This window comes from Schistocerca americana, chromosome 3 (genome assembly GCF_021461395.2).
Source record: "Schistocerca americana isolate TAMUIC-IGC-003095 chromosome 3, iqSchAmer2.1, whole genome shotgun sequence".
NCBI lineage: Eukaryota > Metazoa > Arthropoda > Insecta > Orthoptera > Acrididae > Schistocerca > Schistocerca americana.
In genome coordinates, this window is record NC_060121.1 from 303252129 (window position 1) to 303268267 (window position 16139).

The window sequence follows — 16139 nt, forward strand, 5'->3', positions numbered from 1 at the left end:
CCTGCTCCTCTCTTCTCCTTTCCTGCTTCCCCTACCCCCCACCCACACATAGCTTCAGCCTCCTGACACTGGGACTGACAGTGAGGGTCCCCCCCCCCCCCCCCCCCCTGTCCTCCCATGCCTCCATCTAGTGCATATGGTATTCTTCTCTCTCCTCACCTGTACCCTGCTATCCCTCTCACTTCCCTGCCCCACTCCAGATTGCTGCTCTGTGTGACAGCCCCATTCTGGTTCAAGTTGCTGGTCATGTGCACACGAGGTGTGCTTGCTTTTCTGAAGAAGGCTTTGGCTAAAACCTAAACTTGTAACAGTCTTTTTGTTGTGCCTGTCTGCAATTCAATATGTTGCATTTATGATGAATAACAATCTATCCTTTTCCTAATATTGTTGATACTATAACCTGGAGTTTTCATTGTTATTTTTTCTAGGTGATGTACCAAGATGATGTTTGAACCCACTCATTCAAAGTGTAGGTCCAGTGTTTTAATCACAATATCAACTCTCCCAGTTAGGATGTGTAGGAACATGATACTTAAAGGGAAATAGTCCAGTAAACTACAAATATATCAAAACCATTGAACCGTTTTATTAAGAATTGTTTTTACTTTGTACATCTGTGGAGTTTATAAAATCTGAGTGATTAATGCACAACTTTGTGGTCTTACTCAATCTGTGGTGCAAAATGTGTAATCAGATATGTCCAGTATGCTGCATCATTTCATGCGAGAGTCTTGTATAATAGTTTGTGGCAGTATGTAGCATCAAAAACAAACATCTATGGTATCTATTGATACTGCCATATGCATATAATTACACATTATTTCAGTTGTAATACTAACAACAATGTCCATAAATTTTGTTACTGCTGTGGCTTAATTGAAAAGATTAACTCTTTGAAATGTCTGTCAGAAGGCTTTGCTTTTGAAGTGCCTCCAATGGTGCACACCAAACAACAGCATAATGAGATGCAGTTACAGTCCATTTACATTAATTTCTTTCTAGGAAACAACTATTTAAGATTTCTTCTTTTAGTGACAAAAAGAGAGTTGTTTGTTTGTTGTCTGAATATCAGACATTACATTCTGAAGGCAAGTGAGCTGAGCATCATGATATAGAATAAGACAAGATCATCTCTGAGTGCCTCATGAAAGTCATGTGCTTTTGGACAACAGCAGTAAAATGACAACTGTTTGGGAACTGTGTGCTTCAGAGGCATAATGCATGCTATAACTGCCACACAGTCATACATCATTTTCATCACAAAACTCTATTTCTTCAGTATTATTATGAAGGTGCTGCAGTTCAATCTGTTCTTGGGACACTTTAATGCTATCAATGCACCCTCTGAAGCCAACATAGAAAGGAGCAGGAAGACCAGCTGGAAGGACAGCAGCACCACCTGAGGACAGAAGGATAAATGATACGCAATTTTAAATATGTTTCAAATAAAAATAGTATTTATCTATAGCAAACAAATATGTTTTGATTGATGCTGCCCCAGATACACTTTCTAATACAAATTATTGCAAAGAACTAGTAATTTTGCATGAAATGCCACAGTTTTATTTTAGTTATCATATGCAATGAAATGGATAGAAACATATAGTTGATAATTTTGTAGACTGTGAGTTACTATGTTTACTTAAAGATGGCGGCTAGTATTGCTATACGTAGTGTTCATGCGAAAAAAGTGAAAATTATACCAATAAAAACAGTGTGTGCGTGAATTGTAGTGATGAAATCAGAAAGTTAAATGATCATGTAAGTAGGCTGCAACTAACCATTAATATGCTGATGAGCAAACTAAAAAAACTTACATCTGAAAAGTGTGAACTGACAGCAAACTTGCCTCACAGTAACTTTGAAATTCCAGGCAAAGTGAAAAACAAAGTAATTTTTTTTTAATTACTGCTACCAGTCACAAAATACCACATTCTCAATGAAGCTTATTAAATGAACTTAATATCGTGTTCACAAGCATATTCAGTGTGCAATCAACACGCAAGATAAGAAACACTGTGCACATGATAAAACTCATTTGCGAGCTGAATATGAAACTACAAATATGCAGAGTGATACATCCGAAATAATGCTTAACAACTCGATTACTATTACGAAAGAGAAAGAGTCTGCTAGACCTGAACACTTGTATGACTTAAATATCAAGTGTTTGTTCAACACTGATACTAAATGTTTTTGCTATAAAGCTGGCGGCCCTTCTAAACATGCAAAGAATCCTGAACAAAAAAAAAAGTAGTTGTTATGGCAGACAGTCATGGTCATGGATTTGCTTGCCTTCTGAATGGTCAATCCAGTGTACAAACAATCTCTTACATAAAGCCTGGTGCTTCTATGTCAGAAGTTTTCAAGTATGTACAATCCACAGACTTTGCTGACTTATCCTCTGAAGACTTTGTTGTGCTATTTGGTGGGTCAAATGCCATGTACAAAAACGAAACTTACAACAAAAAGTAAAAAAAGTGCTTAGGACAGTTGACACACACAAATGTTTTAGTGCTGAACATCCCACATTGGCATGACTTACCATTTTGGTCATGCATAAATAAAGAAATAATTAATGACAACCACCAAATTTCATTTCTTTGCTAACATTTCAGAAATGTACAACTTGTAAATGTTAACAATATTGGGCACAGATTCCACACATTACATGGATTCCATTAACAACATAGGGAAAAAACTGCTTGTCAAAAAAATTAAGAAATTATCAAGAGGCATCAAACACTCAAAAGCAAAATCATCCTAGACTCCCCCCCCCCCCCCCCCCCCCCTCCATTATCCAAAAGAAAGGAAACAATGCCAGCAAGACGCCAGTCACCAACATCAACGATAACGAAAGAAAAAACAAGGTGCCTTCAATATTTAGTCACAGCAACAACAATGAATGCAGTAACAGCTACACCAATTGCAGATCCAGTTCTAAACCAGCAGCAAAATCATCAACAGTCACATCAGCAGCAGGATCAACAACCAGAACAGCTGAACAACTAACAGGGGAGCTAGACACAGAAGAAAATTCTGCAGCAGATGATATTAGAAGAATAAGTGATTTAGGGAAAAGAAAAGTAGTACCTCCGTCACACCTGAACGATTTTTTACTGACAAGATAAAGGTAAATGATCAATTAAATATGCCAAAGTCCAAACAATCTTTTAATTTCATGCTGATTCATCAAAATGTCCAATCATTGCAAAACAAAAGTAAGTGAACTTGAAATTTTATTTACTGATGAGTTAAAAAATGCTTCTGTAATGTGTATAACTGAACACTGGCTGCCTAAAGATGCAATGCCAGTCACAAAACTTGCAGACTTCACTCTTTCATAATCATTCTCTAGAACTACATCTAGTCATGGAGGGTCATGTGTATTTGTTAAAATTGGTATTGATTATTGTAACATAAAATCTAATGAACTGTTAGCTGAAGAGAATGTCTTTGAAGTATCTGCATTTGAGCTCTCCGCATTAAAATTAATAATCATCTGTGTATATAGAAGCCCTGATGGGTACTTAAATGATTCCTGTCATCAACTAGAAGCAGCTTTAAACACCATAAAAAACCTCAACAAAACAATGATCATATGGGGAGATTTTAATATTGATTTTCAAGAAATCTCAAAAGACCAGCAAACTGTAATGGCCCTACTGGGAACATATAACATAAAAGCCACCATAGATTCTCCTACAAGAGTTACATCAACAATAAACTCAACAATTGAGCAGATATTAATAAACACAAATGTAAATCACAAATTCTGTGCTGGAAAGCTCAGTACTGGCTCCACTGACCATTATGCACAGTTTATTGTTTTACATACCCCAAGCAAAACAAATGAGAAAGAGGAACTTGTAAAAGAAACAAGAAAATTCAGTAACAAACAAAGGTTTTTACACAGAGACTAAGTGAAGAAACCTGGTATGAAGTGTATACTTGTGAAAATACCAATAAAAAGTTTGAAAAATTCATGGAAATCTTCATGTCATACTTTGAAGCTGCATTTCCATTAAAATAACAAAAATGTCAACTTAACTTCAACAAGAACAAATGGATTACAACAGGTATTAGAATCTCTTATGCAAAGAAGAGAAGATTACACAGTATAGTAAAGACACAGAACATGTCTCTTGAATTTAATTTATACCTGAAGAATTACAAGAGGATCCTCAAAAATGTAGTAAGGAAAGCTAAAACAATGACAAATGATAAATACATTGAAAATTTAAAAAAATGCTAAAGCTGTATGAGAAGTTATAAAAAATCAAACAGCAAGTGAAACCAAACAGGATAAAAATATAAACTTATGTTATGAAGGACAAACGATTTCTTGCAGAGACTTTCAACAAATATTTAGCAAACGTAAGTGAACAGTTGGTGAGTGGACTTGAACACAACAAAATAACATATCCATCATACAATAGCATAAGAAATATGTCAAAATCATTGTTCCTTTCACCTAAAAATACAGAAGAAATTTTATCAGTTATAAAAACCTCGAAAACAGGGTACTCATGAGGAATTGATGGAATAACAGATGCGATTATTAAAAAATGCTGTCTTGTCTTAGCTGAACCCTTGACACACTTGTGCAAAAGCTCACTGGCACCAGGAACCTTCCCTTCATGCTTAAAACAGCAAAACTGAAACCACTGCTCAAAAACGGAAATCCTAAAGACCTTTTAGTCCCTACTGCCTGTATTTTCAAAAAATTTTTAAGAGATTGTCTGATTTCCTAAATAAACATAAAATTCTCTCTCTCACACACAGCATGGTTTCAGGAACGGCTATTCAACTGAGAGTGCAATATTTGAATTTCTTAATGAAATCTATGCCTGCTACGTGATAAGGATCTTAAAAAGTTGTTGCGGCAAAGCCAGCACGTTATGTGTATACTACTCCTATGTGCATTCTGTAATTAAAAATGGTATAATCTTTTGAGGCAATGCAATAACACATATTAAACTTTTCACGATGCAAAAGAGAATATTAAGAATTATTGAAGAGGTAAACAATAGGAAATCATGCAGATCCATAATTTAAAAAAAAAAGTTCAATTCTTCCTCTTCCTTGCATTTTTATCTACGAAATATCAGTTTTCATAAAACAATATATTGATAGACACCCAGATATCTTATTAAAAAATGAAGCTATACATGCATACAATACAAGACAAAAATCTGATCTTCATATGAAACAGGTGAGAACATCATTGTGCCAAAAAGGCACTCTACATATTAGGATAAAAATTTACAATAATCTGCCTAACCATATTAAATCAATAAGTAAATTCAGTAGTTTTAAGGCTGAGCTAAAGGCATATTTAATTGATCATTGCTTTTACAGTCTGACAGAGGACCTAGAAACCAAACAACAAAAATAAATAAGCATTATGAATATTCTACTTTCCATGTTGTCTCTAATGTTTGTTGTATATATGATTCTTTGCTAAATTAATTAAATATCTAGTCCTTAGGAATGCAATACAAATTGTATTTTATGTTAAGACTTAACCATGTCCAATATCCTTGTATATATTCCATACAGGTAGGATTAGAAGGACTAAATAAATAAAAAGTAAATATTGCTTACAATGCTTCTGAGTAAAAGTTTGTAAGTTCACAAAAAAATCTGTACACATAAGAGTGTTGCCACAGAAATAACTAATATAATTACCAAATGAAACTATAAGGCTCCAGAAACCTTTTCCAGCATAAAACATCTGTGATATATAAACAGACTGAAGCGATGAATGAAAATCTGCACAAAGGCTGGGATTCAAACCCTGCTTAAAAACTAATTTCAACTGTGTGTGTGCAATTATCAGTATATTTATGCAGTTTAGTCTGAAGAGTTAATATTTTTTTCTGTCTTTATTAGGTGATAATAATAATGGAAAATGAAATTTCAATGAAATAAAAAAGATATACTGATGAGCCTGAAATATGACCATAACTCTATGTTAATAAGGAGAAAGGTGAATTAGCACTTGAAATGTAGCCACAGATTTGGCACTGATGGACCCATAATATACCTATGTAATTCATTTTACAAGGTTAAACAAAGAAATTTTCCAATATATTTGGCTGTAGATAGACACATTAAAGCAGGATAGAATTGGTATTAACAGACAAATAAATTTACTTTGTCAAGGATGCCCTCTAGAGATATTTTTCTAGAACAGTGCTAGAAAAACACATGAATTTCTTCTTCAGTGCTGTCTTCATTCCACTTATCTGTTTGGTTGTCAGTAATGTTGCTTTCTCCCCACTTTTGTCTTATATCCATCTGTTGATCCACACACTCAAGGTAGCTGTCTTACTTATTGCAGCACATGAAGAATGAGTGTTTACTTACCTCTGTGCATGCTGTAACTAATCTAATCCTGTCCCCATGATCCTGAAAGGAGCAATATGTAGGGGCTGTAGTTCATTCATAGACTTGTCATTTAAAGCTGGTTTTTGAAACTTTGTAATTAGGCTTTCTTGGGATGGTTTGCATCTATCTTCAAGTGTGCACCAGTTCAGTTCTTTCTACATAGCTGTAACATGCTCCCTTGGGTCAAACAAATTACTGTCCTTCTCTGCATATGCTCAGTATCGTGTGCTAGTCATATTTCGTGCAGTTTCCACATACTTGATCATTTTTCTAGCATGGGTCATATGACTGAATGACAAGAAATCTCTTTTGTAGGGTGATTGCATTTCCCTAGTATTCTACTAATAAACCAAAGTCCCCTATCTTCTTTACCCACGACTGAGCCTAAGTGATTGTTCCATTTCATGTCCCTACAAAGTGTCACACACATTTATTTGTATGGGTTTACTGGTCCCAGCTGAGACTAGTTGATACTGTAGCAATAAGATACTATATTTTTTTCATTTTGTGAAGTGTACTACTTTACATTTTTGAACATTTAAAGCAAGTTGCCAATCTTTGCACCACTTTGAATCCCCTACCAAAAAAACCTCAGTTGAGTCACAAATTTTGCTTGATACTCCTTACAATTTTACTTTTGATAATAAGTGTAGGTGTGGTATTAATTCAAATCAAGAAACATGCATGTGCATAACCATTTATATATGAGAGTGCAGGCTTTCTCAGTGAATTTCATATATGAAGTCTTTATGGGTTGTCAGCTGAGGAGCATCGTCGTCTTGTAGCAACGTTTCGATGGAATGTGTCTCCATTATCTTCAGGTGAAGTGTCGGGATATTGTTGGTCACAGGCTGATATCTCTACTGGACCACTCTCCACTTCCCGCCGCTGGCCAATCATGTGCCCACGGAATTGCCCGATGTGCCTGGAGCGGCTGGTGGAAGGGGGGACGTGTGTGCTGGGTTCGTGTCCCGCCGTCCGTCTCTGTCTGTGGCCCTTGGTGGAACAGAACGTTCTCTGATTTTCCTGATTGCAGGTTCCCAGGCTGTGCTGAGATGGTAGCCACTGTCACGGTTGATTAGGTTGTCGTGTAACCGTATTTCTATGGACTCTTTGATTACAGAGTCCCAAAATCTGTTTGACCACATACTTTCTTTGTGTCCTCGAAATTGAAGGTGTGCTTCTCATCAATACTATGTTCCACCACAGCAGATTTGTTGGTCTGACCCAAGCATACATGCTTGATGTGTTCATTGTGGCGCTGTGAGATGCAATGTTGCGTGTGTCCTATATATTGCATCCTACATTCGCATCTGATCTTGCACACACCAGGTGCCGTCAGACCTAGCAGGTCCTTGGTTGAACCGAGAAGGTCTTTGATTTTTCCCACTGTGTGGAAAATGGTCTTCACTTTATGTATCTTGAGATTTCTCGCGATCTTGACCTTTTGAGGACTTGCGTATGGCAAGAATGCACAGCCCATTGCTTCGTCTTCATCCGGTCTCTCTTCTCTCTTCTTGTGGTCAGTCTTCAGAGCTCTCCTTATCTGTGTCTGACTGTATCCATTTTTCTTGAAGGTGTCATTGAGGTGTTGCAATTCTCCTGGCAAACTTTCCTTATTGCAGATTGACCTGGCCCTGTGCACTAAGGTGTTGAGTACAGAATTGCGCTGCGCAGGGTGGTGGCAGCTATTGGCATTAAGATAGAGGTCCATGATGGAGACGCATTCCATCGAATCATTGCTACGAGTTGACGACACTACTCGGCTGACAACCTTTGAAGACTTCATATATACATTCATATAACTAGTTTCTCCAAAGTCTACTTCTACAGGAGTCAGGGAAAACACTCAACATCTCTGATGAAATATTTATTCCCTGACATGCACATGCCATTATTTTACAGAGTTTAGCAATAGTTGCAAGTATGAAGAACATTATGTTTAATACAAAGTTGTAAGTGATTCTGTCAAGTTCAAGGAATGTCAGTAAGGGGCTTCACTGTATATACCAAACATTAAATATTTACCAATCCAGAGTGTGCTGAATACTGGCTGGAAAGACGTTCTGTTGAACTGAATACGTACTGGATTCTCACTGTCAACTTGTAGAGAGCTCAAATGAGCAGTTACTGTATGCCATGTTCCATCACTCACATACACCTGCAATACAATATCATTTACCACTGATTATAAAGAAAATTTAAATGATAGCAGAGCTGACAAGCTCTGCTGAAATTGTTCCTAAAGTGCTACATATTATACAAGATCTGACTTTACCACTGCATTGCATTAACCTATTTTTCCATAAGTTACCTCTCTAAATTAAAATCTTCACTTACAGTTTCAATTTATAAATGGAAAACAATGAGAAAAATCATTAGATCATGATAAGCTTAATAACTTGTAAATAAATATTCAACTTCTCTTTAAAATTTTAAAAGAAATAAAATTTTAGATACTTACCTTAGATTTTGCAACTAATTTTCTGTCATCTGTTAAATGAAGTTCTACAAAGCCATCAGAAATAACTAATGAGAAGAAATCAGATTCATAAGAGAAGTCATTGGATAACCAGAGGAGAAGGCTATTTGATTCCGCTGTACGAAATACAACTTCGTAACTTTGCCTTTGTTCAATGGTGACACTAAAAGGTAAATTGAAAATATGAGACTCAAATTACAACTTTTCATTGTGAAAAATAATATAGAACAAGCTTCAAATGCAAAGAGCCTAATGATAAAAGTTACCTGTTAATAAATTTAAGAGCACAAAAACAATAAAATAACTCAAAGAACTGAAGAAAACACTTATTTAATTGTTCATTATGAACCAGCTTTCAGTTATCTGACAATGGGCTAACAAGCTGAAAGCCAGTTCATAACAAACTATTAAATGGGTATTATTGTGGAACATTAATACTGTGAATTGAAGTTATTAATTTGTCTATGTTTCTCCAAGAACTGACAGACTATTCCATCAACACTAATTTTAAAAAAATTTGTGTACTTTATTCCTTATTTATGCTACAAAACAACTACAAGTGTAACATGTAATGATAGTTAAATGTAGGCAAGAAAGAAGAAACTAATGTTTAATAGACAAACTGCTGACAGCTTAAACATATTGTAATATAGTGTGCTTTGTTGATCCTTGTCATCATGTAAGGAGGTAGGTGACAGAGGGAGTAGTCATGAAATATCTACACTTAATGTGTCTGCTCACTTAGCTGAGTGGTAAAGTGCTTGCATACCATGCCACAAGCCTGGGTTTGATTCCTGGCTGGGTTGTAGATCTCCACCCATGGACTGTCTGTTGTGTTGTCCTCATCATCATCTCATCATCACCAATGAGAAAGTCGCCCAACGTGGTATCACCTGAAATAAGACTTGCACCCAGTGGCCAAACTATCCTGGATGGGGCCTCCTGGCCGACAGTGCCACACTATCATTTTTGTAATTAAACTAGATGAGAGTCATATTGAAAACCCAGCTCCAGTATCAGTTTATATTAATGAATTCTTCGTAAATGTTGCAAAGGTGGATGTCAACATGGGAGTGGGTAAAGTAAATCCCCCTGGGATCTGAGTGAAGTAAATCCCTCTGGATTTCAGCAAGAAGCCATGTATCTTACAGACTTATAAAGATTTCAATAAAGGATGGGGGAAATGTTACACTACCACTAAAAAGCAGAAGCTCTGCAGGATAGCAGTACATCACATAACTGAATCTCCACTAAGTTAAATAATCAACCAATATTTTGATCAGGGGTGCTTTTGCGATGCGTTGAAGTATGCTTAAGTTCAAGAATGGCTGGAGGGAAGACTTGGGAAACAGTCATCCTATTTCTATACTTCCATTTCTGTCAAAAGTGCTGAGGAAAGTAGTTGCAAACCAGATTCAAAATTTCATTATAAACATTTTAATATTATTCCAGTCTGGACTTTCCATTGCTTCCTTATTAAATCTGTGTACTGAATCAAATGATTTAATTTATTTTGTGAAACTAATAATCCGTGACTCACTTTTTCATAATTCTTGTACTAAGTACAATAAGACATGGGGCAAGTCAATTTATAAATGATGTGATGGCTACGTGTTTTTTTAATGACGTTATGTGTACATATTTTACAGTTAAATAATAGTTTATAAGTGTCATACATAACAACCTACATCTTTGAAATTATTATACACATGAAGGCATCAGTCCTACAAAATTCATCAAACTCAAATTTTTCAATTAGTGGGAAACTTTGTCATGCAATTGTTTTGCCTGAATAGACAAGGAGCACAACAGAGACATTTCATCAAGAATTTTCCCATGATAGTGAGCATTTAAATCCCACCTCTACTCTCCAATATGTATTATGAATTATTATTCACAATATGGTAACCACACAAAACAGAGTGGCACAGGAAACAAGATAATTTGAAGATGGAGATGATTATAACTTGACAATGATAGCAGAAGTGGAGAAAGGGCATCAAACTTGCATAGCAGTAATTTACAATTTAGTGACTATGAAGCACTGGAGTTGTGCAGTATGTATGTTTACCACACATAATGACAGACTGACAGTAATAGAACAATTTCAGAGCAGCTATTGTAACAGATCTCCAACCCAGCCGGGAATCAAAGCCAAGCCTGTGGCATGGTAGGCAAGCACTTTACCACTCAGCAAAGTGGGCAGACAGATTAATTGTTGATATTTAATGACTACTCTCTCTGTCACCTATCTCCTTACATGATGACACTTGTTGTGTTATATAGGTGCTGCCGACCTCAGCGCCGTATTCCGTCTGTTTGCATATCACTGTATTTGAATGTGCATGCCTAAACCAGTTTCTTTGGTGCTTGAGTGTAAAATCTTTGAATGTGCTGTGAAGCCCATTATCTTTTAATAGTTACACAAATAAACAGAACTTGAGTTAATAGGCTCAAAATAATTCTGCTCAAAGCCACCAGTATCCATTACACAGTGCCAAAGTTACAATATGGCTTGCAGTATCGTGTCACAATATGATGGGCCTTTATGTTTTTGAGCGTGAATGAAGCACCACTGTTGCTGTGACATCTGAACAATACATCAACATGCTTCAGACAATTATTTGGCTCATAGGCTTCAAACATTCCAAAATCTTGGCATTTAGCATATTTAGCCATTTTTGCACATGGCAGGACAGTGCATGACAGCAATGAATAATGTATTTTAGGATCACATTGTTTCAAGGAGTGCTATCACTGCTAGGTCAACCTGGTCTCTGGGCTTTTGGCTTTTTCATATCAGACTATGCCAAATATTTTTGCTCAACTCATGACACGAGTGACAGAATTAATTGTCAGGACCCCTAGTGACACATTTTACCTCTGCAGAAATAGTGTACTGAAAACCTGTAGTAGGATTGGATGGCATTCGACTGATGTAATTTTTAAAGAGATGCTAAATGTAATTTCTAGTCTTATAGAGCATATTTTTGATCCCAAATAAAGTTTTGTCATTTTTCTTAATTTTTTTCTAGTGACTTAAACATTTCCTGTTTCCATGTACCATCATTATTAAAATGTTAAGATTAAATTACGTTACCTTTTCTGAAAAAGGTGTCCATCATTTTCATCGTACATATCTTGCTCCCAAAATGTTTCATTCTCCATGAAGAGGGATTCTTCTTGTATCTTCTCAAAATTCACATTTGAATCATTAAAACTGGCAGAAATATTGGTGCTGGAAGAAAAAGTGTATGTGATGACAAATTTAAAGACAATGACCTTTCATTTCTCTATTGAGACATTTTTGGGTACTACTGAAATGTTGATGACTGTTATTGTGAACAATGAAGAAACACTTGGGCTGTATGCAATTTATAGCCAATATGAATTTCAGCACACAATCATGACACCTTTGCAAATGTTTTGTACTTGCAATGTAGGCTCTGTTGCCACGGAATGCTGATGGAACAAGTGTTTCTACAATCATAATGACAGTGTTGAAAACTAATGAACACCAACACTATATTATAGTTTACCTGTCTAACTGCCTATAGATTCCAGTCTGTCAATGAGTGCAAAGAACACTTTACACATTGGCACTCAAATATCTATATTGTCATTAATGGAGGCGTAACATATCTCATATCTTAGAGGCGGGCCAGAACACTGGTCTCAACCCATGTACAGTCTGCAGAGACATGGACAGAGGTCAATGTTCTAGCCCACCTCCGAGATACAAGATATGTTACACCCTGTTAAAGATGATGTAGATCCTGTGCCTAGTGTGTAAGGAGTCCCCTGTGAATGTGGTAGCATCCACTTAGGCCAAACTATTCACACTGTTGCTGAGTGGTGTTCTCATCACACACTACACACTAAACAAAGCAAAAATGAGAATTCAGCTGTGGCTGAAAATTGCCTAAAGAATGGACACAAAATACAATCTGAAAAGATGAGAGTCTTGACTCATGCAGTACGATACTGGGATTCCATTATAACAGTGGTGAATGAAATTAGAATAAATTCCAACACTTACATCAGAGACCAGAGTACATAATTAGTAGGGCATGAGGGTGAACTTTGGGAAGCAAAGATGGATGCCTGATGCTTATAGGGAGGTGGGAGTGCTAGCACTTCATGCCACCTGAACCCAACACCTGCAAGCCAGAGCTGCATTGAGCTACCCAACTCGCTTTCCTATACATGCATCACTCCAGCCCTCTCTGGAAGGTTCCAGATACTGCTATCATGTCTCTATAAATGAAACACTGTTCCAGCTCTGGAAGTATGGGTGAAGACAGCTGGCAAAAGTTAAAGCGTTTTATTCGAAGGGACTGAGATGATTTTATTTGAGAATGTTATCATGAAAGACTCTGAGACTGACTTTCAGTTAGTTAATTAGTTTCATCTTCCATGGATCATTTGTATGATAAATCTTAATGATATGGAATGAGTAACTTTACATTCACATTGCAAATTAGTTTCTAAATATGACTACATGCTGAAAATTTAGAAGTTTTTTTTTACATTATTATTATTATTATTATTAAATATGTATTTGTGAGTTAGAATTCCTACCCACCACCTTTTACATATTACAATAACAGAAATTCTTCTATGGAATAAAAGGAGTTGTCAAAGATAAACTTTTTCAGCTGTTTTGAAATTTTACTTTGCTGTCTGTCAGACATTTTATCTCTCTGGATAAGTGAGAAAAATTTTAATTGTAGTCTTGTGCACCACTTAAAGCACTAAAGACAACACTTATGTGGAGTAATGAACATCTTTTTTCCTTCTGATATTGTAATTATGTAAATCATTGCTCCTTTGAACTGCAGTGGATTATTTACAACATACTTCACAAGGGTCACTGTGAAGCAGTAATCACAATGCCCAACTCCTTAAACAGATGTCTACAACATGATTGGGGGTAAGCACCAAATATTATTCATAGAGCATGTTTTTAAACTATGAAGACTTCTTTATTAAAGATGAGTTAGTCCAGAACATTATTCGACTGACATTATTGAATGAAGATATGTCAACTTACTGATTTTTTAAAATAAGTTTCCTTAGTAACTGTGAGTAGTTTTTGTAGTGTGCAACTGCACAGGATCTTTACTCATTCTTGACAGAAGATACAATTCCTTTTTCATTCCACATGATACATTAATCCCTATAGTGATTCGTGGTATTTATATGGCCAGTCAATGTCCTTTCTGATTTGCCTATGCAGAAAGCTGTTTTCAAATAATGATATGAAATTATCATGTAATAGATTAAATTTGATTCAGCATTTGGTTCATTATAGATTTGATCCCAAGTCATCTCTTGTAAAATATTCTTGAAAAGATTTGTTCAGGAGTCATTAATTATTCTAACTCTCATACACTGAGGAGCATCTATACTGTAAGACACTATCTCATTTATCCTAACTTACTGTGTATCATGATCAGAGTGAGCATTTGCTGCTGGGTCTATAAACAATTAAAACTGAACTATTTTTGAGTATTAATTCACCAGCACATACTTCTAAGTGCAGATCACTGTAAACCCTACTTGTCTCAATGTTTTTGAACTTGTGTTCTAGCTTAATACATGGAACACTATCTCCTTTCTCCACATTAGTTCTACATGAGTAAGATGCTAGAATGTAATCTTTTATGTTTAGCATCTCTAACCCTGTGGTTATGTGGTTCTCAGACAGGCAAAGAATATCTATCTTTCGAGAGCTTTCTAAATTTTTCAAACAGGCAAGAAGCTTTCTACCTTATACTCAGTACTTTAATGTTTTGATGAACTAAGCTAATGTTTCTTTTCTGTGCATTATTAAACATTTTGTGTGACTCTTCTGGTTTTGTAACTTCCTTCTTAACAGGGTGGCCAACTGCTGATCCTAAAATAAAAAAGGTACCTCTGTGACACGAGTAACCACAGGGATCTTGCCATTGTGTGATGGTGGCCCAGATATATCTTCGGTAAGAAGCTCAGCCAGTTTATCTTTCCCTATCTTATTCAGGTGTAGGCCACATTTAGAATATCCACATCTTCCAATTGTAGCGACAGCCACTGCACTCATTTGCAGTTTCATTTCCATCAGCAGCAGCCTGTCCACCTCTGTGTTTATGCATCTCAAGGAGTGTTAACACAGGGCTGGTCATGGTGCTGCAGAACCTTCACAAAAGTCACAATTGTGTGTGTCGTTGCTACACCTATTTCATCCAGGTCACCCCTATTGTTCTCTTGTTTTATATGTCTGTTAAGAGTTGGAGATATGCAGTTTGAAAAAGTGAACACATTTAAGTATCTAGGTGTGGACATCACTTTGAGAAATGAGATTGAATCCGAACTGAAGAAGAGATTACGGGCGGGAAATGTGTGCTACTTCTCACTGAATAGATTACTTTCATCACGGATATTGTCTAGGAATTTAAAGATTAGAATATAGAAAACTATTATTCTACCAGTTATGCTGTATGGGTGTGAGACTTGGTCCCTCATTGTGCAAAATGAAAAGCCATTTCGAGTATTTGAAAACAAAATTTTGAGGAAAATTTTCGGAGCAAAAAGGGATGACATTCACGGAGAGTGGCAAAAACTGCTTAACGAAGAGGTTCACAAACTCTATTGAAGCCCTGACATAATCAGTATTACTGAATCACGTAGGCTGCGATGAGCGGATCACCTAGCTCGAATGGATGAGGGCAGGGCATCGCGCAGAGTACTGGTAGGGCACTTAGAGGGAAAACGTCCTGTGGGGAGACCGAGGTGTAGATGGGAGGACAATGTGAAGGCTTGTTGTGACTTAGCAAGACAGCCAAGTCATAACGAGAGGAAGCCGAAAGGCACGCGCTTAAACTCACGCAGGCTGGCGTGAGGTCTGAAACAGGATACGTAATGAATGCTATAAAGAAAAGTACGTAGCTGCTGGACTACTTAACTTTAATCCACATTTGTAGAACATCGCTCTTGATGATACATTAATAGAATCTCAATATCAATTGAATACGGCGCCTTGCTAGGTCGTAGCAAATGTAGCTGAAGGCTATGCTAACTATCGTCTCGGCAAATGAGAGCGTATTTGTCAGTGAACCGTTCCTTGCAAAGTCGGCTGTACAACTGGGGCGAGTGCTAGTACGTCTCTCTAGACCTGCCGTGTGGTGGCGCTCGGTCTGCTATCACTGACAGTGGCGACACGCGGGTCCGGCGTATACTAATGAACCGCGGCCAATTTAAAGGCTACCACCTAGCAAGTGTGGTG

At 36.7% G+C, this 16139-nt stretch overlaps 1 protein-coding gene across 1 annotated transcript in view; it reads right to left on the reverse strand.

Annotated features, from left to right (window-relative positions):
- Positions 1–588: 588 nt before the first annotated feature.
- LOC124606045 (agrin-like) overlaps positions 589–16139 on the reverse strand; it is a 288503-nt gene continuing 272952 nt past the window's right edge. The window contains exons 23-26 of the mRNA XM_047138007.1: positions 11976–12113; positions 8858–9038; positions 8422–8554; positions 589–1399 (exon numbers count right to left, since the gene is read on the reverse strand). Coding sequence (XP_046993963.1) covers positions 1242–1399; positions 8422–8554; positions 8858–9038; positions 11976–12113 — 610 coding nt within the window. The 3' untranslated portion in view covers positions 589–1241. The remainder of the gene's footprint in view (positions 1400–8421; positions 8555–8857; positions 9039–11975; positions 12114–16139) is intronic.